Below are 27,690 nucleotides of genomic sequence, written 5' to 3'. Positions count from 1 at the left end.
AAATCAGACACATACATTACTTTACTGTTTCAAGCTCTTTTGTAGATATCACAAAAACAGTCATCTCTTTAACAGAAGACATCTCCCAAGGATGTGACTGGCCATTCTATCTAAATGTTTCTGGCCCATCATACTGCAGTTAAGTAGCCTTTGTTGCATAACAAAGCACCAGAAAGTAGCTTTAAACAACAATTTATTCTTACTATTTTGTGTGTTGGCTGGCCACAGCTGTGTGGTTTTTGTGCTTCATGTGATATCATCTGGGTTCACTCATGGGACAGTCATCTAGAGGCTCCACTAAGTCTGAGTGTCCCAAGGTAGCCTCACACATTGGTCAGTAGATGCCTGCTGTACAGTAGAATAGCTGGACTTCTCTACAAGGCTCCAAGAAAGTGAAAAGTAAAAGCTACCAAGTCTCTTGATCCTGATTCTCAAACTATCACAGCTTTATTTGCACCACATTCTCATGGTTAAAGCAAGTAGCAAGGCCAGTCCAGATTCAAGGGGTGGTGAAATAAATGCCACCTCTTGATAGAAAGACCAGCATGCATATACAGGAATGAAAGGAACTATATTGGTCATCATCTTTGCAGACAATCTATCACATACTAAAAACAGCTGAGGAGGGGCAGAAAGAGCAGGGGAGAATCTCAAGCAGGCTCTGTGCTGTAAGTGTGGAGCCCTACGCAGCACTCTGATCTCAGGAACCAAAATCAAGAGTTGGGCGCTTAACTGACTGAACTACCCGGGAACCCCCTGCCATGTCATTTTTTAAAAGTTTATTTATTTATTTTGAGAAAGAGAGAGAGGGAGAGAGAGAATCCCAAGCAGGTTCTGCTCTGTCAGCACAGAAGCTAACGCAGGGCTCTTTTTCACGAACCTGAGATCATGACCTGAGTCGAGATCAAGAGTCTGACACTCATCCATATTTCAGGCATGATTTCAGGTGCCCCAAACATGAAAATTTTGATCCACAGGTTTTTGATTTCTGAATTGAGCACAATGATTCCTGACCTCTGTCCTGAGAGCTGCCTGTGCAGCCCCACCAATTAATTGATCCAGTTCTTAGAAATCAACATGTCAGATTTTTTCCACTTTTCCATTTTGGTATAATTTTGGTTTAAAGAGGAAGCCACTGCCTAGATCCAGTTGGCAGCCTTGAGTGTGAAAGTGGAAGCTCCCAGGGGACACAAATTAAGGATGAAAGTTGCTAGCTGCGCTTGGCCAACGGTATGATGGATAGTTGTGTCAGGGAACAAAGAAACTTCATCTTTTGTTATTTTAAATAAAGACAGGGACAATGGTTAGCAATTCACAATAGTTTGTGTCTCCAGCAATAACAGTCACTTGGGACCTAATAATAAAAACTCTTGACTTCCCCACTGAGCATTTCTGGTTATTTTTATATTGCTCAAGTAGTTCAGGAAAGCCTCCACCAAAATTGCAAGGAGAAACCACAATGCTGGGAAATGATCCATTAAAATGGGGATTTACTTTAATTGGGTACAACTCCTGTTTCTCTACCCAGGAGATACCCTAGCCAGACCGGGCAATCATTTTTACCCTTCATTAAAAAAAAAAAAAAAAAAAAATCTTTCTTTGATCCCACTCTCATCCCAAAGAGTGAGAAGAATATCGAATACTGAATACCTAGGCACACCCATGCTGTCACAGGTATCTGCAGGATAGGGGACCTTTAGAAAGCCATAAAAGTAGGACCTAGAAATGAAGTAGCTGGGATTCATGCAAGCCTCTGCCCCTAATTATCTCCAAAGCTCTTCTTTCTGCTATGCCTTCTCTTCTCTCTTGAAAACAAAAATATAATCAAATATTGAAGTTATAAAGTAATTCTTCCAACCTCCACTTCTGGGAGGGGCCATGAATACCACCCAGGAATTACAATATAGTCTGTATTAAAGCTACCACAGAAATGCAGGAAATTATTGATAGGATGTAATTTACAATGAATTTACATTCAACAGCTTAAAACAATACTTCCTGTCCTCTGCCGCTCCCATACACACCCATATTCTCTTACCTAGGCAAACAGAGATTAATTTTACCGTTAAGAAACTATGAGGAGGGGCACCTGGGTGGCTCAGTAAGTTGAGCATCAGACTCTTGATTTCCTCTCAGATCATGATCTCGTGGTTTGTGAGATTGAGCTCTGCATGGGGCTCTGTGCTGACAGCCCGGAGCCTGCTTGAGATTCTCTCTCCCTCCCTCTCTCTGCTCCTCACCCACTCACACACACTGTCTCTCAAAATAAGTAAAAACTTAAAAGACACTACGGGGGGCGCCTGGGTGGCGCAGTCGGTTAAGCGTCCGATTTCAGCCAGGTCACGATCTCGCGGTCCGGGAGTTCGAGCCCCGTGTCGGGCTCTGGGCTGATGGCTCAGAGCCTGGAGCCTGTTTCCGATTCTGTGTCTCCCTCTCTCTCTGCCCCTCCCCCGTTCATGCTCTGTCTCTCTCTGTCCCAAAAATAAAGAAATGTTGAAAAAAAAAAAAAAAGACACTACGGGGAGATAAGATTGCTAGAGTAGGAAAAACACAGGAGCTTTGGATCTTCACGTTTCTTGGAGGCTTCTGGGCTACTACAGAGAACCTTGGATAGGGCCCAGAGAAGAGGGACTAGGGACCTGAGTCCTTAGGATTTTCTCTAGAATTTAAGAAATGAGGTAAAGGTAGTTGAAGTTTTCTATATAGTCAACCCAGTTCATTGGGGTAGGAAAGGAAATCAGGATTTATTCTTTCAAAAATATTGTGCATTTATTTGACTTGTAGGTCCCTGCTGTTACATCTTTTCAGGAACCTTTGGATTATATACAACAGGCATGGGTGAGAGCACCCTCAAAACCTCAATAGTGTGCTGCTGGCATAGAGATATAAAGACAAATTTGTATCCCTGCCTCAAAGAATTCAAGGGTTTGTTGTTGTTGTTGTTGTTGTTGTTGGAGAAAGGCAGGTACATAAGACAAGTACATTAATAACAATAACTGGTAGTGTAAATTTTTAATTTGTAAATATACATATACATATATAGTTGATCCTTGTTATGCATAGATTCCACATCTGTGAATTTGTGATCATCCACAGACATGCAGCGAGCAGCAAAAAACCTGAGTTGCCTGATGTGCACATCCCGGTTGCTGAACATTTATCTTCTTGTTTCAACTCTCATGCTATAAACATGTTTTTGTGGTGTAGTGACACACTTTTTGCATTTTAAAAATATCACTGTATTTTTTATTTTTTTTTATTTTTTTTTCAACGTTTATTTATTTTTGGGACAGAGAGAGACAGAGCATGAACGGGGGAGGGGCAGAGAGAGAGGGAGACACAGAATCGGAAACAGGCTCCAGTCTCTAAGCCATCAGCCCAGAGCCTGACGCAGGACTCGAACTCACGGACCGCGAGATCGTGACCTGGCTGAAGTCGGACACTTAACCGACTGCGCCACCCAGGCGCCCCTATCACTGTATTTTTTAAATGTTTATTTATTAAGAGAGAGAAAGAGTCAACAGGGGAGGGGCAGAGAGGGAGGAGGAGAGAGAAAATCCCAAGCAGACTTCGTGCTGTCAGCCTAGAGCCCGAGGTGGGGCTCAATCTCACGAACCTGAAGCTTAACCAGCTGAGTCACCCACGCGTCCCTGTTGTCTTGTTTTTTAAGATGGAAAGACCTAGGGGCACCTAGGTGGCTCAGTTCTTTCAGTGTCCGACTTCAGCTCGGGTCATGATCTCACACTTCATGAGTTCAGGCCCTGTGTGGGGCTCTGTGCTGACAGCTCAGAGCTTAGAGCCTGCTTCAGATTCTGTGTCTCCCTCTCTCTCTGCTCCTTCCCTACTCACGGTCTCTGTCTCTCTCAAAAATAAACATCAAAAAATAAAAAATAAAAATAGCATCAGAATTGCTAACCCACAGTCCCATGAAAAACATGTTTCCTAACTATATCATAGTATTTATGTACAGTTATTTTTGTCTTTAACCTTGCAGTATCCAGACAAGATGCTGCTTTCCAAAGTTACTTAGGGTAGTTCTTTTCATCTTCACTATTTCAGTGTGCTTAATATAGTTAGGTTCACGTGTTACTGTATGCATCCCATTTTGAGTTCCCTCTGCTTTCTTATTGGTTTGAATCTTTTGTGAATGTAAAGCATGTGGAGCACTACTATGGTTCTATATAAAAAGTTATTCTTGAAGTATTAACCCTACTGTCATCCTCACCAGCTATTCTCATTCTCTTTTTACCCCTTTTCCAACCATCCTTGCAACCAATTTGGTAAGTTTCTGAGAATTGCACTTTTCCCCCACCTTCTCAAAAATGGTATAATATGTGAACCTGTCTGAAGTAGAGACTGTTAGCCACCTATCTCAACATTTCTTCATCTTCCTAAGTCACACTATCTCTGATTTTAGCCTGGCACTAATCACCTGGATTAAACACTCCCATTCTCCAAATCTCCTTTGCAGATGGATATGGTCACATGAGTTGTCAATGAGGTGAAAGTAGAAATATTATAACACTTTCGGCAGACTGATTTAAGAGTGCAAAAGCTAGGAAAATGTCTTGTTTTTTTCTCTTTTCCTTCAATCCTCCATCCTGCTGACTGGAACAGGAATGTGATGGCTGGAACTCCAACAGCTATCCTAGTGCATAAAGGAAGGGTCCTAGGGATAGAGGAGTGGGAAACTTTGGGGTGCCTGGGTGGCTCAGTTGGTTAAGTGTTCGACTTTGGCTCAGGTCATGATCTCATTGTTCATGAGTTCAAGCCCCCCATGGGTTCTGTGCTGACAGCTCAGAGCCTGGAGCCTGCTTCTGATTTTTTTTTTTTTTTTAATGTTTATTTATTTTTGACAGAGAGAAAGACAGAGCATGAGTGGGGGAGGGGCAGAGAGAGAGAGAGAGAGGGAGACACAGAATCCAAAACAGGCTCCAGGCTCTGAGCTGTCAGCACAGAGCCTGATGCGGGGCTCGAACTCACAGACTGTGAAATCATGACCTGAGCGGAAGTCGGATGCTCAACCGACTCAGCCACCCAGGCGCCCCTGGGATTAATTTTTCTTAACAAGGCCTGTCCTAATACTTCCAGTCAATATCGACCTCTCCTCCTTCTATGCTCCCATTACTTTTTGTACTTCCATTATAGCACTCAATAATCTTGACTTGTGTATTTTGCTTTCCCCAACAGGCAGTAGACTTCTTAAAAATCACAGTACTTGAGAGCTGGGATTTAACAACCCTCTTAAACGAGGTTTGAGATTTGAGCAGTGTCCAATGTCTATAGTTCCCCAACCCTGCCATGCACAGCATAGACCACCAAGTCCTTAATGCTACGAAGCCAGTATTTTCCAAAATGTCTTGACACTTAAACTTCCTTTGTATTCCAACTAGCAGTGCACTGATGTATTTGTCCCTTACTCCACTGTTAAGTGGCCTTCTAGAATAGGCAGTAAGTACTGTTTTCATTCTCTTGGTTACTATCCCTCATTACAGCCCAACCACGTTCAAGGGACAAAGCGGCAGTTCAAGAGATAATGGTTGAAAACAGATGGGTAACCTTCTCCCCCTAATGATGTGCCTGAAGACAAGGAGTGTCCTCATCTCATCTCCCCATTCCCACAAACTTCGACTCTCCACTGACAAAACCCCCGTCTCACCTATAGGCCTAATTATCTCAAAACAAGGGCAAATGCCCTCCCCAAACGACAAACGTTTCTCCTCAACCAAGACCTCAGATTTCCGCTGCCCCTGGATAAGAGTCTCCAACCCCTGGGGAAGCAGAGAAAAACGGCCAGGTGCACCCAGCTCTCGATTCTGAAGTTAGCCTTTTCCCGCAAATATCACGAGCACAGGCTTTTCATATCTTTTTTGCGAGAGAATGTTTCCTCAGTGGACTGGCTTACTCCCTCAAGAGTAACCAATCTGTTTCACTTTTCAAGTCTCCCGACTTGGCCTCCCTCCGCTTCGGCCTTCCTCCTGCTGTCAACACAGCCGTTTCTCCCGGAGATCGCCCAACGCGCACGGCCAGGCGGTTAGGGCGGCCAACGGTTTTCTAACGCGAGGGGGGAGCGCGGGAGGAGAGGCGGGAACCCGCCGGACCGAAGGGAGCAGACGCAGGGCGGGGCCAGAGCTAGGAAGGATCGCGAAGGAGCTGGGAGGCCCCGCCCTTTCCGTAGATATCTCTAGAAAACCGCGCAGGAGCCCGAAAACAAAGAGTGCGCACGCGCGGCGGCAGGGCCCGGGCATTTTGCTGCGTCACCAGCCGCCGCCCGGCCTCACCACCCCTCGCTCGCACGCACGCACGTTCATTTTCCGTCCTCGCGCCCCTTTTCCTACACTTTCCTCTTCTCCCCGATCGGAGGAGCCGCTCTCTCCGCGCGGTGCATTCTGGGGACCCAGGTCGAGCCCGCCGCCACCGTCGCCTGAGGGAAGCGAGAAGAGGCCGCGACCGGGAAGAAAACGCCGGAGTCGCCACCGGAGTAGAGTCGATTGCCCAGCAGCTGCCGCCGGAGAGGCCCGCCCACCCGTTCGCCCGTCCCCCCTGCCCCGTTCACGATGTGAGTGCGACACCCCGCCGAAGGAAGGTCGCCCCGGAGGGAGGCCGAGGCCGCGCAGGGGGCTGCCGGGAAGCCCCCCCCCCAACCCCCCGCTTTCGACCCCCTCGGCTTTCTCCCTTCTGTGGCGGCAGTCGTTCTTTCTTGTGGTGGGAGGTCCAGTATCCTTGTTCCGGTTACCGTTGGCGGGTGGAGGACATTTTTCCTCCAGATGTCCGCTTTTCCCACCTCGGAACGGTTCCTCGCCTTCCCCGCGCCGGAAATCCCACTTTTCCTCCTTTGCCAGTCCCGGTTACTCTAACTCCGTAACTTAGCCTTAGGCCTTACTCTTCTGTGAGTTTTCTGCCGTGCGGGCTTTCTGAAGGCGCGGGGCCTCTTGGATAGCCACTTCGCTTTTGGGGCAGTCTGGTTCTGCCCCTCGGTGATGTTGGGCCCAGGCCCTGGGCCAAGTGCACCTGTGGTGGGTGCTACCAGAAGGCTGGCGGTGCTCCCCGCAGAGCACCACGCGGCCTTCCGCCGTGAGCGACAGTACTGCTAGGCAACTGCGGGGAGGTCACACCGTCCCCACAACTTACTTTCCTTTCCGGGGTCGTGATTTCTTGGGTATGGACGTTTCCAGGCCTCCTAACTCCCAATCCCTTGAAAGGGGGGAAGCTTGCCAAAACTCACCCTTGTCCATGGCGCGAGGAGTTAGCATTGAGCAGGTCGTTCCGCACGTGTCGAGTGGAAAGATACTTGTGGACGTTTTCAGTGTTCTACATTAAACTTGAGGCGAGGTTGCATTATCCTATTTTAATTAAGATTGAAATAGGTATGTAGTTGCCTTTTTGTTGCCTTTAAGAGCTTACATTTATTTACGTTGAGGTGACAAGGATTTTTTTTTTTTAAGAATTTTAGTTTGATGATGGTAAAGAAAAACCTTAGTGATTTTTTTTTTTTAAACCTAATAAAATTTTTGGCACTCCCATTTTCAGGGCTTACATTCTTTTCAGGAAAAACTCTGTCTCTCCAGATGTGAGAACTATCGGTTTTATAGGATTTTATTTTATTTTATTTTATTTTATTTTTGGTACTAACTGCTCCCTGAAAGATACGTACAGAGAGTGATTGAAAGGTAACAAGTTTAATTCCTGTGAAAAGTAACGCACTTTCAAAGGGTTACTTAATGATACTGATGATGATTCTATTGGGTTAAAGGATACACTGCTGTTGGTTAATGATGGAGAGCAAGCCTCTGGAACACAGTATTACTATGTAAAGGGGACATCTAGAATTTTGGAAGGGTTGCCCCTCCCCATTGGTATTCAGTATAATATCTTAATCTATGTAAAGTAGCTTTCACTTTTCTCTGGAAAGGCTTTATTCCAAAAAATGTAGCAGGATTGTTAGTCTTAAGGTGCCTTTTATATTTTGAAACTCCCTGAGGAAATAAATGCTTAGGTAAGCTGCCAACTGTTAATAGACTAATGTAGCCAAACAAAATACGTTTTCACTAAGAAATATGTTTAAAATTATTTGAAATATACTTTTGGGAGGTCACATGAAATAGTTAAATAGAGACGTTAAGTAAATAAATTGAAACCTCAGATGGAAAGTGTAACAGTCAGTATTCCAAAAAGCAGTCTAAGTTACAAGAATGCTTTCAACCTGAGTGTTTTGAAGAGACCACATAAATCTCCTTTTAAAATAAATGCCATCTTGCAAATTTAGGAGATCTTGTTGAACTAATTGCATTCAACAAACTTACTGTTTTCAAGAGGAGTATTATGAATCTGTTATTTGAGTTAGAAAAACCCTTCAATGGGTCTTCCAGTCCTGGGAAGAACCTGGCTAATTGATAAGGATCCATTTGTTGATGTTTGATATAAACATTTAAAAATTTTTTTTTTAAGTTTATGTATTTGTTGAAGTAATTTCTACCCCCCAGCTTGGGGCCTGAACTCAACACCCTGAGATCAAGAGTCATTCATTCGCATGTTCTGAACATGATATAAACATTATTTTAGATGTGGAGAGAGACTTTTACGTCTGGATATTTTAAGAGTTTTAAGATCTGTTTTTTTTGTTTTTTTTTTTTCCCTCATTTGAATACTCTTTAGTAGTGATTGTCTAGGTACATTTTTTTCGATCAGGTTTTTAAGGTTTAGTCTAATAGTTTACATAAAAACTCAACCTGATTTTCGAGAAGGCTGAGATTTTAAGACCTCTCTCCTTCAAACTAGGGTGGGGGAGAAGGGAGGTGTGCTAGTTAATTGTTACTGCTTTTTTTTTTTTTTTTTAAGCTATTGCAGTTCTAATTCTAATTTGAACTCAGTAACCATAGATAGAAAGTAAAATGCTTTTTAAAGGAAAGGTTTTTGTTTCTATTTAAGTTTTTTGTTCTTTTTTAGTAATCTCTAACACCCAACGTGGGGCTCGAACTCAGGACTCGGATATCAAAGAGTCCCATGCTCCTCCAACAGAGCCAGCCAGGAGTCCCTGTTTTATTCAGTTTTGATCTATTTGAAGTCGTTCTTTCAGTGGTCTTATACTTGAATTAATAAATTGTCCAGAAACATATTGTGACTGTTTCTAACATTGGTTGAAATCTTGAATACTTTGCCATCATTCAACTTTATAGAATTGAGTCCTAAAAACAAAATCATTAGTCTTTCTTTAGCTTCCAACATAAATGGTAATAGTGAGCATATGCTGTATGGTTAATTTCTGTAGTTAAGGAAGAGTAACTGATGATGGTTTTTGTTCAGTGTTGATTTCTTAACCACTGTAACCTAGCAACTGGATTTTCTTTTTCTTTTTCTTTTTCTTTTTTTTTTTTCTGTGCTTAGTTAGACTTTAACTAGAAAGCAGTAGAAACTGGAAGGGATAAATCAGTGCAGACCAGTATGTACTGTTAATTAAGATTCCCATGTTTAATTGTATTTTCTGTTTTAAAATCTTGAAGCTATTATCATTTTGAGGTCTTAGGTGGTAGTGATTGTCACTTTTCAGGAAAAAATACTTTTGTGATATGAACTATTCAGAATTAGTCTCTAGCCCTTAAATTTTTACAATACTTTATCAGAGTTCTTAAATTGAAGATTGTTGCACCTAGTGTATTTTATTACAGAAATGCAATGTGTGTTGTAGTAAACTTTGTATTATTTACTCTGTAGATTGGCACTGATAGATTTTATTTATTTTTTTATATATATATATGAAATTTATTGACAAATTGGTTTCCATACAACACCCAGTGCTCATCCCAAAAGGTGCCCTCCTCAATACCCATCACCCACCCTCCCCTCCCTCCCACCCCCCATCAACCCTCAGTTTGTTCTCAGTTTTTAACAGTCTCTTATGCTTTGGCTCTCTCCCACTCTAACCTCTTTTTTTTTTTTTTTTCTTCCCCTCCCCCATGGGTTCCTGTTAAGTTTCTCAGGATCCACATAAGAGTGAAACCATATGGTATCTGTCTTTCTCTGTATGGCTTATTTCACTTAGCATTACACTCTCCAGTTCCATCCACGTTGCTACAAAAGGCCATATTTCATTTTTTCTCATTGCCACGTAGTATTCCATTGTGTATATATACCACAATTTCTTTATCCATTCATCAGTTGATGGACATTTAGGCTCTTTCCATAATTTGGCTATTGTTGAGAGTGCTGCTATGAACATTGGGGTACAAGTGCCCCTATGCATCAGTACTCCTGTATCCCTTGGATAAATTCCTAGCAGTGCTATTGCTGGGTCATAGGGTAGGTCTATTTTTAATTTTCTGAGGAACCTCCACACTGCTTTCCAGAGCGGCTGCACCATGGCACTGATAGATTTTAAATTGAGGTGACTTCTCTGCTTCACCAGGACACCTTTGAACTTCTGGTTTTTCAGGAAAATGCCAATTACTTTAATTTTTTTTTTAACGTTTATTTATTTTTGAGACAGAGAGACAGAGCATGAACGGGGGAGGGTCAGAGAGAGAGGGAGACACAGAATCTGAAACAGGCTCCAGGCTCTGAGTGGTCAGCACAGAGCCCGACGCGGGGATCGAACTCACGGACTGCAAGATCATGACCTGAGCCCAAGTCGGACGCTTAACCGACTGAGCCACCCAGGCGCCCCACCAATTACTTTAAATATTACCTTGAGCAGTAGTATGAACTCCTTCATATTGTAGTCCAAAGTCAAAATATGCTATTAGGGATTTTCTGTGCAGTAGTTAATCTTCACATGTTGTCATACTTTATTGCTATAAAGTGTTTTCTTTGGGCCCTTTCTAACTCAGCATTTTAATTATCTTTGTGTACTGAAAGGATCTAAGTCACAGACAGGTGTTCTTAAAATTTTTAATATGTATTAAGTTCCAGGATCTAGTTTTTCAAATACTAATTCACACAGTGCTAATTAGTATGAGGAACTGTCCCAAATAGGATTGGAACTCAGGATTTCTGACAGAAGCCTTATTTTTTCCACTTTACAAAAAGGGAGAATAATTTTCCAGGTGAAACTTTTAATTTCCAAAGAAATAACTATATCTCTGTAGTTTTGTTAATATCATCTAAATTGTTTGTTAAACCTGTGTCACTTCTTGACATATGGTTGTGGAGCCCCAAGGCTCTGAAATTTGTGACGGAGGCAGTGAGACATTGACCTTGTTTGAATTTTATTTGTATGAAGAAAAATTGTTGTGTTTGCTTTGAGGATGTTTAAAGTGATGTGTGCACAGAAGTAGGAATGTACGAAGGTTGGAGTTGGATGGAAGAAAGGCACTAAGTTTATCAGGGGAAATCCTGTCTTTAAGAACAGCTTTCTTTCATTTTTTTGTTTTAATTTTTTAAGTTATATATTTATTTTTATTTAAAAAAATTTTTTTAATGTTCATTTTTTGAGAGAGGGAGACAGAGCATGAGCCTGGGAGGGGCAGAGAGAGAGAGAGAGAGGGAGGGAGGGAGACACAGAATCTGAAGCAGGCTCCAGAGAGAGAGAGAGAGAGAGAGAAAGAGAGAGAGAATATGAATCTGAAGCAGGCTCCAGGCTCTGAGCTGTCAGCACAGAGCCCACGTGGGGCTCGAACTCAACCATGAGATCATGATCTGAGCCGAAGTCACTTAACTGACTGAGCCACCCAGGTACCCCAAGTTTATTTTTTATTTTGAGAGAATGCCCAGCGGGCTCCACACTGTTAGCACAGAGCACAACATGGGGTTCAAACTCCAGAACTGTGACATCATGATCTGAGCCAATGTCAATAGTTGGACTGAACCCACTGAGCCACCCCTCACTTTTTTGTTTTAGAGTAGGAATTACCAAATAAAGGAACTAGTATAGAGGTTTCACAAGTGTTCTTGGTTTGCCCCTTTTTTGTCTTAGTAGGGTGTGTGTGTGTGTTTATGGTGTTGCTGGCCAAAAGGAATAACAGTTCTGTTTATTAGGTAGCTAGGTCCAAACAACTTAAGTAATTTGCCTAACAGCCTAGTTAGTAGTCTTTCAAAAACTAATCCACGAAAGTTGAAATAAGTAGCTTCTTTTATAATCACCATTTAGTAATGGAATATGTATGTGTTTTGGGCATGTGTACCTTTCCCCCCCCCCCCCCATGTCTATTTTTGAGACAGCATGAGTGAGCGGGGCAGGGGCAGAAGGAGAGAGGGACAGAGGATTCAAAGCAGGCTTCATGCATTGACAGCAGCGAGCCTGATGTGGGGCTCGAACTTCCAGACCTTGAGATTATGCCTTGAGCTGAAGTCAGATGCTCAACTGATTGAGTCACTCATGTGCCCCGGCACTGCATAACTTATACCTTGAAGTCAGATTGGATACTTCCATTTCAATTTCAATTTCTGTTTCCCACTGCTTTTTTTTTGTAGCCCCCCCCCCCTTTATTAAATTATAGCAACCACCAGAAATAAAACTGTGCAAAGATGAAGGTTAATGGAGAGGGATGTAGTGCAGTCTACCTTGAAACTGAACCACTTGGTGTCTTGAATGAGATTGAGTATCACTAAATTTTTCTCAAACTTAAAAGATCTTTCAGCAGCCCTCTTAAGTTTCTCATGGTGCCCTGATGCACCTTGGCACATAATTTGGAAGCCACAGGAGTAGCATGTGTATTCAGATCACCTTTCCAGAAAGTTTTACGTGGTGGTACAACTGATGTACAGATGATCTGAAAGTATGAGAAGCAGATCTTGGGGTTTCTTTGAGGAAAGAATATGTGTGTAAGAGACTGGTTTTAGACATTTGTAGACAGGGCTTTTGAGGGAGGAAAAACTGCTCCGTCTATGAACCTGGAACTACTTTTTTCCCTTTGTATAACAGAATTTCATGTTTCCATATCATTCCTCACTTACTACAAAGTGAAAAAGATTTACCACTGTCTTGATTCCCTTTTGCAAATGATAGACTAGTTTAAGCTAAGTTTAAAACTTAGTTTTAGAAAATCAGTAATTCTGAATTTTATAACATCTTTTTATTGCTGACTTTTTTCTTGATTTTAATGTTTTCGTCTGTAATCTTTCTTGATATTTAAAGATACTTAGAGATGTATTAAAAAAATGAGTGAATCTAGTCTTTAAGAAACTTCCTATTTAATAGAAATGTTTACTCCTAAACCTAGAAGATATTTACTTGATTATTAAGCTCTAGTAAAAAGCTAGTTATTTGATTTCTGTTGTTTTATCTTAGAATTCAAAGTGATCTTTTAATTCAGACAAATAATCATGCTCCATTAACAAATTTATAAGGGGAAAAAAAGAATAAACTTGTAAGGAAACTGTCATTAATTAGTTAAGTACAGTTGATCCTTGAATAACACTGGTTTGAACTCTGTGGGTCCACTTAGGTAGATTTTTTTTTTACAATAAGTACAGTACTGTAAATGTATTTTTTTTTTAAGTTTATTTAGTTTGAGAGAGCACATGCAAGGGAGGGGCAGAGAGAGAATCCTAAGCAGGCTCTATGATGACAGTGCAGGGCTCAATCCCATGAACTGTGAGATCATGACCTGAGCTGAAATCAAGAGTCAGACACTTAACCCATTGAGCCACCCAGAAACCCCATAAATATAGATTTTATATATATATATATATATATATATATATATATACACACACACACACACACACATATATATTAATGTTTATTTTTGAGAGAGACAGAGTGTGAGCAGGGCAGGGGCAGAGAGAGAGAGGGAGACACAGAATCTGAAGCAGGCTCCAGGCTCTGAGCTGTCAGCACAGAGCCCGACGTGGGGCTCGAACTCACAGTCAATGAGATCATGACCTGAGCCGAAGTTGGCCACTTAACCAACTGAGCCACCCAGGCGCCCCGTTTTTTTAAAAAAGTTTTTTTAATGTTTATTATTTTTTTTTTAATGTTTATTTTGAGAGAGAGAGAGAGACAAGAGCATGAGTGGGGGAGGGGCAGAAAGAGAGGGAGACAGAGAATCTGAAGCAAGCTTCAGGCTCTGAGCTGTCAGCACAGAGCCTGACAGGGCTCAAACCCACGACTGTGAGATCATGACCTGAGTCGAAGTTGGACACTTAACTGAGCCACCCAGGTGCCCCTAATGTTTATTATTTTTGAGAGACAGAGCAAGCAGGGGAGGAGCAGATAGAGATCTTGTGATTTTTCTTAACATTGTTTTTTCTCTAGCTTCTTTGTAAGAATACAGTGTATAATATATATAACATGCAAAGTAAATGTTACTTGTGAGGGTCTGATCAACAGTAGCTAAGTTTTAGGGGTCATAAGTTCTTGGATTTTCAACTGTGTAGAGGGTCCCTACTCCTGTGTTGTTTTTTAAAGCTCAGCTGTACTGATAAACAGAAAATGTTATCTTTGTTTGTTTGCTTGGTTTTTGAGAACCTTGTCTTATGATATATTGCCTGTTTACACATTAATAAAGGCCACTAGTAACGGATCCGATCCCTTTACCCCCATATTTCTTAGGAGATTTTTGGACTAAATTTCATCTAACTCGAATGTAAGCTTTGTCTATTTTGCTCATTGCTCTGTCTCCAGAACAATTCCTAGCCCCATGATTAATACATATTTATTTATTGAATAACATTCAAACTCTAAATGTATTTTAGCTGTTAGACTTGTCTACATGAGGCCATTTTTTTAAGTTTCAAGGAAGCAGCTCATCTCCTGCACAAGTGGAGGAGGGGCAGAGGAGAGAATCCCAGGCAGCCTCTTTCTCTCAGACCCAGCCTTCACCATCAAACTCTTCATGTAGCACCCCTACAGGAGGTGCTTGATGGTGAGAGTTGAGCATAAAAGGGGTCTTTTACTAGTAGTCCTGTATTCTGCTCTGTCACATTTGAACCAAATTCAACTGTATCTGCTATAGATTAGAAAGTAGATCAGTGGTCAGTAGTTGAAAGATAAAGCTGATGAGAGCTACTTATAAATCAACTATCTGATTTTATATTCTGTTAATTGAGGCTTTGCTGTATTTTGGGAAACCTGGAAAAGAAGTACTACTAAATCAGTATATATTCTCCAAGTACATTTGACTTGTGAGTCCTTTATTTTGGGAATATTTATTTTGGGAATCGTTTATTGGTTATGTTTTGGATACACTATCTTAATTGTGGGTAATTGCCATTAGGTTCCCCTTTAACTGATTCTGTCCTACCTCCTCTCCAACAGTTTTTTAAAATAAGTTTATTTATTTTGAGGGGCAGGGAGAGAATCCGAAGCAGGCTCTGGGCTGACAGGCACCCCACTGTTTGATTGATTTCTTAATGAGACCATTAATTAAAGATAATACAGATTAAAAATATTTTTGCCTATTGGGGCTCCTGGGTGGCTCAGTTGGTTAAAGGGTACAACTTTGGCTCCAGTCATGATCTCATAGTTCATAAGTTTGAGCCCCACATTGGACTCTCTGCTTTTAGCACAGAGCCAACTTCAGATCCTCTGTCCCCTTCTCTTTGTGTCTTTCCCCTGTGCACACGCCCGTGCGCGTTTTCTCCCAAAAAATAATACATATTTGCCAATTTTATCTTAAAGGTTATTGTTAATTAGCATCTTTGTATCACATTTTTCAGTTCCTTAAATACCTTTACAGAAGTAGAACTTTTTAAAAAAAATTGTCGTTATTGCTATTTTCTCCAGTACGTTTGTCTATATGTTTTAACCAATTTTTTTTTTTTAATGTTTATTTTTTAGAGAGTGCAAGTGGGGTAGGGGCAGAGAGGAAGAGGATTCCAAGTGGGTTCAACACTGACAGCAGAGAGCCAGATGTGGGGCTGAAACTGGAACCTTGAGGAATGTCCCATATGTTGGGGAGGGGGTTGGTTTTGTTTTGTTTTAAGTAGGGGATTATTTACATAGCATATGCAGAAGTGAAAAAAGTTTTTACATCCATAGGTATTTACTATTAAGGTGAACTGACAGACTTGGACAGTGGTTACAAGTTTTGTCAATGTTAGTATAAGGCTAGAGATAAACCCAATATAATTAGTTTATGAGCTAGTGTTCAAGCTAAACCTGCTCCTCTTTTGGTTACTAGAAAAAAAGGGATGTGAGTTTCACAGAAGACGAGCAGGATTTCAAAATCAAGCTCTCTTCCAGTTGAGTGAATATATGTGTTTTTTACTGGTTTTAGGTTACGTGTAGGGTCCCCTCTTGTATTTTTTTTTTTTTTAATTTTTTTTTCAACGTTTATTTATTTTTGGGACAGAGAGAGACAGAGCATGAACGGGGGAGGGGCAGAGAGAGAGGGAGACACAGAATCGGAAACAGGCTCCAGGCTCTGAGCCATCAGCCCAGAGCCTGACGCGGGGCTCGAACTCCCAGACCGCGAGATCGTGACCTGGCTGAAGTCGGACGCTTAACCGACTGCGCCACCCAGGCGCCCCCCCCTCTTGTATTTTTGATAGTTGAAATCAGGATTACCTAGTAAATGCTAAGCTTTGCAGACCACAAATATCTCTGTCCTACATGCTTGTTTTTATAACTCTTTAAAAATATAAAAACCATTTTTGGCTTCTGTGCCAACCCCTGGTTTAAATGATCATTTAATTTTGTTATTTGGAAAATGATTGTATTAGCTTGCTAGAGCTGCCATAACAAAGTACCAGAAATGGGATGACTGGGCCTCTTCTCCTGCGTCTTCACAAGCTCTTTATTCTGTGTCCTAATCTTTTGTAAGGACACCAGTCATGTTAAATTTATGGCCCACCTTAAGATTTCATTTTAAAGATTCTCTTTCCAAACATATTACTCACATTCTGAATTCTTAATGTGAATTTGAGGAAAAGAAAAAGATCTCTGGTTCCAGTGTCTTCAGTATGAACAAATTAAAGAGTAGTGTACTACTTGGTTTTTTATACAGCCATTGTAATAACCATGTCACCATTAGTGTGCTTGTCTAGAGTTTATTGAAATACTATTTGTAAAATGTTTTGGGAAAAGAATCCTCCCGTTAACTAAGTATAACCCAATTTCAAAGTTAGACTGGGTTACACTTAAAAAGAAACTAGTCCCTGCTAGAATCATTTAATAACTTTTTTTTCTATGAAATTTATTGTCATTGGTTTCCATACAACACCCAGTGCTCATCCCAAAAGGTGCCCTCCTCAATACCCATCACCCACCCTCCCCTCCCTCCCACCCTCCATCAACCCTCAGTTCTCAGTTTTTTGAGTCTTTTAGGCTTTGGCTCTCTCCCTCTCTAACCTCTTTTTTTTTTTCTTCCACTCCCCCATGGACTTCTGTTAAGTTTCTCAGGATCCACATATGAGTGAAAACATATGGTATCTGTCTTTCTCTGTATGACTTATTTCACTTCCAGTTCCATCCATGTTGCTACAAAAGGCCATATTTCATTCTTTCTCATTGCCACATAGTATTCCATTGTGTATGTAAACCACAGTTTCTTTATCCATTCATCAGTTGATGGACATTTAGGCTCTTTCCATAATTTGGCTATTGTTGAGAGTGCTGCTATAAACATTGGGGTACAAGTGCCCCTATGCATCAGTACTCCTGTATCCCTTGGGTAAATTCCTAGCAGTGCTACTGCTGGGTCATTGGGAAGGTCTAACTTTTTTTTTTTTTTTAAGTATAATGAAGAGGGGTGCCTGGGTGGCTCAGTTGGTTAAGTGTCTGACTTTGGCTCAGGTCATGATCTCATGTTTCGTGAGTTCGAGCCCCACATTGGACTCTGTGCTGACAGCTCATAGCCTGGAGCCTGCTTCAGATTCTGTGGGTCCTTCTGTCTGCCTCTCCCCCAATCATGTTTTGTCTCTCTGTCTCAAAAAATTAATAAACCTTTAAAAAAAAAAAGCATAATGAATATAATCCCCATCTACCTGTCATCCAGATTAAGTGCTTAGTAGGCCTTTGCCCCATTGCTTTATTTATCCTCTTTTCCTTTTCCTGGAGTCTTTTTTTTTCTTCTTTTCAAGTTTATTTTTGAGACAGCACCAGAGAACAGTGTGAGCAGGGGAGGGGCAAAAAGAGGAGGAGACTGAGAATCCCAGGCAGCCTCCACACTGCCAGTATGGAGCCAGACACAGATCCCATGACAGCGTGAGATCATTACCTGAGATCATGACACTTAATCGACTGAGCCATTGAGGCATCCCTCCTGAAGTCTTTTAAAGCAAACCCCATATACTTAAGTTTTCATCTTGAATGGACTCTCCCCCCCAGCCCCCCATAAAAACAATGCCTTTCATGCCTAAAAAAACTAACAATGATTTTCATATTCTCTAATATCTAATACCCTGTCTGTATTTAGGTGGTCACAGTTTCAGTAATCTCTTTTTATGTTTAGGTCGGGCCAGGGGTGGGGGGGTTGCAGACCAGGTGCATAAATTGGATATGTTTTGTTTAATGTTTGTTTATTTTTGAGAGAGTGAGTGCAACTTGGGGAGGGGCAGAGAGAGAATCCCAAGTAAGCCCCTCGCTGTCCTCGCAGAGCCCGATTTGGGGCTCCATCTCATGAACTGTGAGATCATGCATGACCTGAGCTGAAATCAAGAGTCATGCTTAACTGACTGAACAACTACTCAGGTGTCCCTCTACGTGTTTGATAACTCTTCGGTTTCTTTTAATCTAGAGCAGTCCCTTCTCTTCTTTATAGCATTGATTTAACAGTATTCTGGATTTCTCCCTTCCTCATTGTATCATTAAAAAAAAAATTTTTTTTCTCTTCTTATAGACTGGAATTAAGTTTTCTATGGAGTATATCATGTTGCATCAGATTAGGAGGTTGTAGGTCTGGTTGTCCCACTTTTAGTGATGCTGAATTTTTTATTAACTATTAATTGTAAATTCTTTATTAACTATTAATCTAATCTTTAAAAAAAATTTTTAATGTTTTTACTTTTCGAGACAGAGCATGTGTGGGGGAGGGGCAGAGAGAAGGAGACACAGAATCTAAAGCAGGCTCCAGGCTCTGAGCTGTCAGCACAGAGCCTGACGTGGGGCTTGAACTCAACGTGAGATCATGACCTGAACTGAAGTCAGACACTCAACCATCTAAGCCACCCAAGTGCCCCTAATCTAATCATTTTAATGGTTTCATCCGTTGATCATTGCCAAATCAGTTTAAAGGTTGCAAAATGGTGACACATGCCCCCCCCCCGCAACTGTATTCCATTCCAAAGCTGAAATTTTATAAAGAAGTTTACTTCTATGAACAGATCTATCTATCCAGTTACCATGAATAAAGTTTCATAAAGAGAAAGAAGGAAAAATGCCTAATTCTTTTTCTGTTAACAGCCAATTTGTAGAGAGTTGGATCTGTAGCATCTTCTGGTAACCTAGAATTCTCATTGGCCAATGCAGGGAGACCCTTATTATTGCCTCTGGTTCTGACCTCATAGTTTTGTTTTGCTCTCCCCCACCCCCCAAGAGCCCGCAAGCGAGTTGGGGAGGGGCAGAGAGAGAAACCTAAACACGTTCCGTGCTGTCAGCGTGGAGCCCAATTCAGGGCTCAATCCCATGAACTATGAGGTCATGACCTGAGCCAAAATCAAGAGTTGGATGCTCCGCTAACTGAACCACCCAGGTGCCCCATAACTGACCTCATAGTTTTTAATAGCTTCGTTTGCCCAAGATGTCCCAACCTCATCCCATCTTATGCCTGAGGTCAGTCATTTCTGTATAGGAAATCTGTTTCCTTTAGTTGGAAATAGTAGTTTGGCATTGTGGTGTTCATTGCTCTGGATGATTTTCATTAGCGCTTTTTAAACATACTGTATGGTCACTTCAGTTTGAAAATCTGAACTTAGGGATGCTTGGCTGGCTCAGTTGGTAGAGTGTGCGTGCAACTCTTGATCTCGGGTTGTAAGTTTGAGTCTCATGTTGGATGTAGAGATTATTTAATAAAATCTGTGAACCTAGTCATTTAAAATTTTATTAAGTTAGCAAATATTTTCAGTTAAAGACAGCATGTTGGGGCGCCTGGGTGGCTCAGTTGGTTGAGTGTCTGACTTCAGCTCATGTCATGATCTCATGGTTCATGAGTTCGAGCCCCACATTGGGCTCTCTGCTGTCCTTGCAGAGCCTGTTTCAGAACTCTGTCCCTCTCTCTCTCTGCCCCTTTCCTGCTCACACTCAAATGTGGTTAGCCCTATTGAGCATTGATTCATTTTTTAATTCCTTCATATTGTGAAATCAGTTATAGTTGTGTTTTAACTTGGAATGCAGTTGTTAAGAGTAAAGATGTAGGTGTTTTTTAAGTTTATTTATTTATTTTGAGAAAGAGCATGATCCCCTGTGAAAGTGGGAGAGGGGCAAGAGAGGGAGAAAGAATCCCCAGGCAGCTCCACACTGTCAGTGCAGAGCCTGATGTGGGACTCCTCTGATCATGACCTGAACTGAAGTCAGATGTTTAATCTACTGAGCCACTCACTTGCCCCTAAGGATGTAGTTTCTGTTTGAAATTATAATAAGCTGTTTCCAAATAATCCATCTTCTAATGGGAAAGAGAAATGTTACTTATATACCAAAATTTTGGAGGTTATGTAAATACTCAGTTAATGAATTCCAGCTTAACTTTGTCTAATTTTATCTCTTTGTAGGCAGCCTGCTTCTGCAAAATGGTACGATCGAAGGGACTACGTCTTCATTGAATTTTGTGTTGAAGACAGTAAAGATGTTAATGTAAATTTTGAAAAATCCAAACTTACATTCAGGTAAATTACCATTTTACATCATTGGGTAAGAAGCTTATTTCAGACAACCAAGTAACTTTGGCTTGCTTGTTTTGTTTTCACTGAAGTTATACTAATCTTTATCTCTTTGAAGAGGTTCATTTTTTTTTTTTTTTTTTTACACAGTTGTCTTGGAGGAAGCGATAATTTTAAACATTTAAATGAAATTGATCTTTTTCACTGTATTGATCCAAATGTAAGTAGTCTTAAGGCTTTAATTCCAGTTTAAATCATGAAGAAATGGACATACATCAAGTACTCTTTTTAGCAGTAACCAGTAATTGTTTTTCTTAACAGTTCAGAGGCTATCTAGAGATTTATATTTTCGCAATATTTCCCCTTTGAACTACTTTTCTGCAGCCCCCTTTTGTTCTTGCTGTCACTGTTCTTTAGGCTTGTCTTAGTCTAGTCTTTTAGAATTTTTAAACTATTCTGTGAATGTACCATATTTAGTCAAAAAATTTTTTTTACTTGATTTTTTTTAAGGCTTTATTTTATTCACTGTGTGCAGGGAGGGAAAATTTTTTTGCAATTTGGATAGCTAATGAAATGTTTAGTAAGCTAGGGGATGTTTCTTTGCCTTTAGAGAAAATGTAGAGAAAAAAATTAGAGTTGAGGAATGACAAGCTACTTTTCTATTCTGTAGCGATACTGGAGAGATAAGTGATGTGATAGTGCTTTTGTTTTTGTTTTTAGGATTCCAAGCATAAAAGAACGGACAGATCAATTTTATGTTGTTTACGAAAAGGCGAATCTGGCCAGTCATGGCCAAGGTTAACAAAAGAAAGGGCAAAGGTATGTTTCTTTTCTTGGGGGAGTTTAACATTTTTAAGTAATAAAAGACACATTTGTTTTCCATGAGGAATATTATGTTTTTATTTCATAGTTAAGTGTTATTAAAGTCTTGTATTCTTACAGGTTTTTTTCCTTGGTGTTTTTTAGTTTTAACTTAAAACCAAGTATGGTCAGAAGAAGGTCAGTCCCTAGATGCAGAACTTTTGCTGAATTCAAGAGGCAGATTTTGCCTAGAATCTAAAAGTTACATATCACAGAGGAGCATACTTGGTGCTACAAAAAAAAGTCCATTGTGCCTGAGAATAGTTCCTACCAATGAGTTTTGTTTTTGTTTCTAACGGTTAGGATTGTTTAACAATTGTGAAAGAAGCTTCGTGAAACTATCTTTGCTAGTACTGCATTTGACTTTTGATTTTGCTAGTCTGTTCTTTTGTGTGTGTGTGTGTGTGTGTTAGTTCCATGCCTCACTAATACGAACCCACAGTTCAAGCAATGAAGTCTTAAGGTACATACCAATAAGTGTAAGTTAAGCTAATCATAGGGTGATGTTTGTATTGATCTGTAGCTTAACTGGCTTAGTGTGGACTTCAATAATTGGAAAGACTGGGAGGATGATTCAGATGAAGACATGTCTAATTTTGATCGTTTCTCTGAGGTAAGTTCTTGTAAATGGCATTTTCCACCTCCCTCTCTGTACATTTCTGTGTGAATTTAATTTGGTTTTAAAGCCCCTAGTGGTATTTTAAGACCTGCATTATTTTACTTTCAAGGTCATTCTGCAGCAAAACCAAGTAAGATCTTAAAAATGGTCATTTAATCCTGAAGTTTAATATCGTATAATTTTTTTAAAAATTAGTGGTAAGTTCTAAAGTTGATGTATAAAGACAAAAAATAAACTGTACAATCCATGCAATATAGCTAGTTTCTATTCTAAACTGATTTTTTTTAGGAGCGTGGATTGGTTTGCATTTTGGAGCCATGTAATATGAATATAAACCTTTAAACACAAAAATGGTAGTGAGATGTGCATGATAAGTGGTGTGTAAAGATGTTTTAGTTAGCACAATCAAGGAAAGAATTTAAATACATATTGCCAAAGGCTAAAGGGGCAAAATCATTGATTTCCCTTTGGATAGAATAAACCTTGTGAAGTCAGGTTTTAATTGACTAGATTTTGTTATGTTTCTTTGAAAACTAAGAGCTAAAATAGGAGTAAATATCTAGTGTCATGTTTGCAACTACTTAACATCTTACATGGTTCTGGCACCTTGATTTCAAATTAAAGAGGAAAAAGAAGATGGGGCAATTCTTTTCAGCTGTGCTATTCCCATTTCTTACCTGTAGTAATTGGTGCCGCCATTTCGCCCAGCTGTGCATGTCACAGCTAACACTATTCTTTTACTGCCTGTTTCCAGTATAACATTAGCGGCCATCTTTTTTTTTTTTTTTTTTTAACCTCCTGAATAGCTCTTGAATGTATTTATTAGTTCGTCCTATTTCTGTTGCCATTGTATCTTCAACACCTAATACTGTATTTGGCACATTTTGAGCATTTTTCTTGCTCAAAGAAACTTAACCAAAGTGTTCAACAGTGCTATCAGACGTAGGGAGACTCTTTAATAGTTACTCATATTATTTAAGACTAGATTGCCCAGAACTTTTACACTGAGCAATTTGGTGATTAGGGATCTTTTAAAGGCACCTTTTAACTGTAAAGTGCAGGTAAGCATAGATTTTAGAAGTTTTAAATTTGGGTATAAAGTTGTATATGGTTATTGAATTTTTTAATTTTAGGAGATTTATAGGAAAGTTGTAGCTTGGGAAGATAAGTCCCTCCCCATCTGTTAATAGTTTAGTTTTGGGTTATATGTACTTTTTTAAATAATACACTGCTTACTTTATGATCAGAAACAACTAAATAGGAAATTAGTACTTCATGTAAGTATGTTGTTATTAGTCTCAATGTTTTGTATGTCTACAAGAGTACTTACATATGCAAGTGTATTTTCTCCATAGTATGTATCTTTTATTTCAAGAATCATGTTTCTTTTCTGTTTTTAACTTTTATTGCTGTTTAGTCTTTGGTTCAGTGTTCAGGTCTTTTATACAACCTAATCATCCTGAAGGACTTTATTTTAAATCATTTATTGGTTCTTCACAATATTTAAAACTGTAGTGAGAATACCATAATACACATGCCACTTAGCTTAAGATACAAAGCTTTAGAACTACAAATGAATCCCATTCTTTTCCTTAGGCACCAGAGGTAAGCACTATTTAGGATTTCGGTGTTTAATTTCTATATCATACATAAATAACTTTATGGATAAGTTTTAATAATTTCACTTTTCTTCAGTGAGAACTTAGTCTTAACTTCCCTACAAGTTGTCAAGATTTTATAATTTACTTTTTCCGGAAAGGAAGGTACTTAACATTTGTTTTGCTTTTTTTATTGGTGGAAATCTATGACAGACTTAAGGTTTATTCTGGAGCTTGCAACCTAATAATTAGGGCTTAATTTAACATCATTTTTAAAACTAATTTTTACACTTCAAATAGATGATGAACAACATGGGTGGTGATGAGGATGTAGATTTACCAGAAGTAGATGGAGCAGATGATGTAAGTCTATAAATTCTTTTCTCTGTTTACTTAAATAGTAAGAAACAATGTATTTATAGGTTGTTTTATATAGATTTAGGATTGCTTTTTTGCCACTTCTTGTTGGGTTGGTTTTTTTTTCCCCCCTCTCTCAGAAATACAGGGAAAAGCAGATTTTAAAATGTGCTAATTTTTCAAGGATAGGTACCTACCAGGAAACTGGTGTCCCATGGGCCATTCTTAAGGGACCAGATTTCAAGAGAATAATTGCATCGTATACCTTATTCAATTAAGAATTAATTTAGGGATTATTTTGACAGAGTTAAACAGGTTTTGCAGCAGAATTGGTCAGAAACTAGAGTAAATAGATGGACATTGTGAATCTGTAAGAAAGATAAACTGGATCACTCTTCTCAACATTCCGCTCTGGCATCCTGCTAACATCTTCAAGAAAGTTGTTGAGGGGCGCCTGGGTGGCGCAGTCGGTTGGGCGTCCGACTTCAGCCAGGTCACGATCTCGCGGTCCGTGAGTTCGAGCCCCGCGTCAGGCTCTGGGCTGATGGCTCAGAGCCTGGAGCCTGTTTCCGATTCTGTGTCTCCCTCTCTCTCTGCCCCTCCCCCGTTCATGCTCTGTCTCTCTCTGTCCCAATAAATAAACGTTGAAAAAAAAAAAAATTAAAAAAAAAAAAAAAAAAAAAAAAGAAAGTTGTTGAGTATAGTTTGAAAAATGTTTAGACAATTCAGCAGCTAGGTTTGGAGTTCTTTGTCTTCTATCAGTCCAGTGGTCTTCGCAGTGAGCTATTTCCCTGTTACACTGAATGCCAAGAGAGAAGTGAAATCCATTTTATACTAAAATTCAGTCTACCCGACAGGAAGGGATTTAAAGGGTGAGCACCAATTCCCACCAAAAGGCACACATCTTACAGGAAGATAGATCCTCAGCTGTACATCTGTTCATCTTCAGTGAACCTATTCTTAAGTCCAGTGATTAAATTCATAAGCTTGATATAACCACATATCTTTGCTACTTTAGTAAAAGTACAGTGCTTCAGCTTTTTAAGGCAAACTGTTCAGTTAGCAGAGGAATGTTTGATCAACTTGGTAACTTTCAAAATTCTTCTTCTGCAGGATTCACAAGACAGTGATGATGAAAGTAAGTATCTTTGTAAAAAGTATGTTTTACAGTGATATTTCACATCAAAGACAAAACTCTGAAAATAGAGACATTAACTTCTTTATAATTCTTGAGAGAAAAATTATTTTTTCATGGCCTATAATAGCCAAAGCAGAAATTTGAATGCTTTGAGATTTACATTTAGAAAAGGCAAAAAATAATAAAAAGACAATTCCCTAGGAAAGTATTAACTCTGTTGACTGCTTTTTTTTTTTTTTTAATAAGACTTTGAAGTTGATTGTTCCCTTGTACTTCATACTAATCTTTTTAAAATCTTTCAGAAATGCCAGATCTGGAGTAAGGAATGTTGTCATCACCGGATTTTGAGAAAGAAAAATAACTTCTCTGCAAGATTTCATAATTGAGAGAATTCCTGAGTTGATAGCTCTAAAGGCAGATGCTGTATTTGCCTCCTTTAACCCATTTTTCAACCTGTTTGTTTTTTTAAGGCTTCACTAAGGGTTGATATGTACCATTGTATGGGGCAGTTTTAAGTCAGCTAAGGCAATAACCTTATGCATGAACTTTTCCCAGACTTCCATGATGCTGTTGAGGTCCTAGACAATTGATACAGCAGTTGTGATAAATAAAAACATTTCACCTCAGTCTCCTTTACTTCATAACATAGATACTGACATGATAGGAAACTCTTGGCTTAGAAGAAAGAACTAAATTTTAGATTTTAGAACATGGACTCAAAAGTGGCTGATGAAACAAATTGGTTGATACCTTAAACTGGTAACTTGTTGTTCTTCTGGTATATCCTCCAGGATTATTCCACTAAAGTTTTATTTTTCAAAAAATTTACTTCACATTATTGTAAGTGATCACTTGTCAGTGTTCCAGATGTATCTTAGCTAAAACTAGTGAATGCCCTAACTTAGATGGTTTTGAAGCCTGTACATTTGGTATTGTTTGACCCTTAAACTTTTACATCTCTTAGCATGGAGGACGAAGAAAGGCTGTACATTGTTGCTTGAGAGTCTGTACATTTAGACCAAATTGTATTTGCACTGTCAGTATGGCAAATGAGTGAAAAAAATGTTAATACACTATTGGATTTTTTATTTCTTTTTTTGATTCAGCTTGTCCCAGGCTGAAAACCTCAATTTATGTTCATGACAGTGGGGATTTTTTTTTTTAATGTCTACCTACATTCTTTCTAATAAACTGTTGGAAGACTTTTTGGCTGTCCTTTTAAGTGTCTGGTTTACTGTAATTTCATGTATTACCATTTACTGGAATGGAGTTTTTATTTGAGGAAGAATTGGGAATATTCCTCTGTTTGGGAAAAAAAGAGGCTTGCTGTAATGTCGCAGGAAACCTTTTAAAAGTGGATCTGTAATAGCAAATTGTAGATGCACTTTGCAGCAGTTGGAAAAGAAAGTGTTGTGATTTGATTGAAATAAAACTAAATGTGTTGTCCTCCTGTAAATCTTTGAGCTTCTGCATTTGGCAGTTTTTATTCCCTCTAACTTCTGTGTATTTGTCATAGCATAGAAATGCTTCCTATATCAGTACTTTATGTCTTACATTAAGGACCTGTGTTACAGACAGTTTTAAGTGCTGGGGATACAAAGACAATCCTTCAGGTACTTGCTGTGCTCAGGGAGTCACAGGCTAGACAAGAGCACAAACAACAAAATCTTGATAAATGGGAAGTGTGCCATAATAGGTTTGCATGGGACATTATGGTGATTTAGAAGGGAAAACATTTTTTCCTTCCCCTGTTGAGTATATGACTTCGGAGTGATATTCACAACCATTTTCTTGAAATGGTACAGCTAGAAAAATCATCTACTTTCCAGGAGGTCTGGGCATAACACTTGAAATTCAACTCTATTTTATTATATTATAGAAGTATAACATGGGTTCTGGTCCTGTTAAGGGAATGCAGTTTTTATTATCTTTAAGAAGGTAGGCTCTATGCCCAGTGTGGAGCCCAACATGGGGCTTGAACTTGCAACCCTGAAGTTGAGTCAGATGCTTAACGGACTAAGCCAGGTAGGTACCTCTAGTCCTTTTAAATTATTGTTTTAAACTTGGTCGCATTTGTCTGGAGTATGCCAAAGGTATTAGTGTGATTGATAAGTAGAGTGTAGTTTTTAGCTTCAGGGGGAAATTTTTTTGAAGTTAAACCTTTCTATTTTTAGTGTAGTTCTCTTGCAAAACATTTTGTGTATCAGTTCTAGAAGTTAAAGATTCATTAAGGGTTCTGGTGGTTTTATTGCCAGCCATTGAGCTATAGAAATAAAGTATAGCTTGATGGGTTTCTGACTGTGTCCTGTCTCGTAAGATTTTCTAAATTTAATTAAATTTATTTTGTGTTCAAACACTTGAACCTATTCAAGTGTTTCATTAATCCCTTTTGCTCAGTCAGGTACCAAGCCTTACGGATGGCATCT

General features: G+C 39.6%; 1 protein-coding gene across 2 annotated transcripts; it reads left to right on the top strand.

Moving 5' to 3' along the window:
• The first annotated feature begins 6,244 nt into the window (after positions 1-6,244).
• On the top strand, positions 6,245-26,720 carry PTGES3 (prostaglandin E synthase 3). 2 transcript variants are annotated; one of them, XM_030322940.2, is made up of 8 exons: positions 6,248-6,559; positions 20,584-20,697; positions 20,842-20,911; positions 21,412-21,510; positions 22,076-22,165; positions 24,070-24,132; positions 25,240-25,264; positions 25,567-26,574. In XM_030322940.2, coding segments are annotated over exons 1-8 (483 nt in total). In that variant the 5' UTR covers positions 6,248-6,557; the 3' UTR covers positions 25,587-26,574. The 2 variants fall into 2 exon arrangements, with proteins under 2 accessions (XP_030178801.1, XP_030178800.1); XM_030322941.1 differs by lacking the exon at positions 24,070-24,132 and having other exon boundaries at positions 6,245-6,559; positions 25,567-26,720.
• Positions 26,721-27,690: the final 970 nt, after the last annotated feature.

The sequence above is a fragment of the Lynx canadensis genome, chromosome B4 (genome assembly GCF_007474595.2).
Source record: "Lynx canadensis isolate LIC74 chromosome B4, mLynCan4.pri.v2, whole genome shotgun sequence".
Lineage (NCBI taxonomy): Eukaryota > Metazoa > Chordata > Mammalia > Carnivora > Felidae > Lynx > Lynx canadensis.
This window is presented reverse-complemented; position numbering and strand designations above follow the sequence as displayed.

Excerpts from the sequence above, each read along its gene's own strand:
- PTGES3 (XM_030322940.2), top strand. Across the intron at positions 20,912-21,411 it reads TTCACTGTATTGATCCAAAT|GATTCCAAGCATAAAAGAAC; the intron begins GTAAGTAGTCTT and ends TTTTGTTTTTAG. Across the intron at positions 25,265-25,566 it reads ACAAGACAGTGATGATGAAA|AAATGCCAGATCTGGAGTAA; the intron begins GTAAGTATCTTT and ends AAAATCTTTCAG.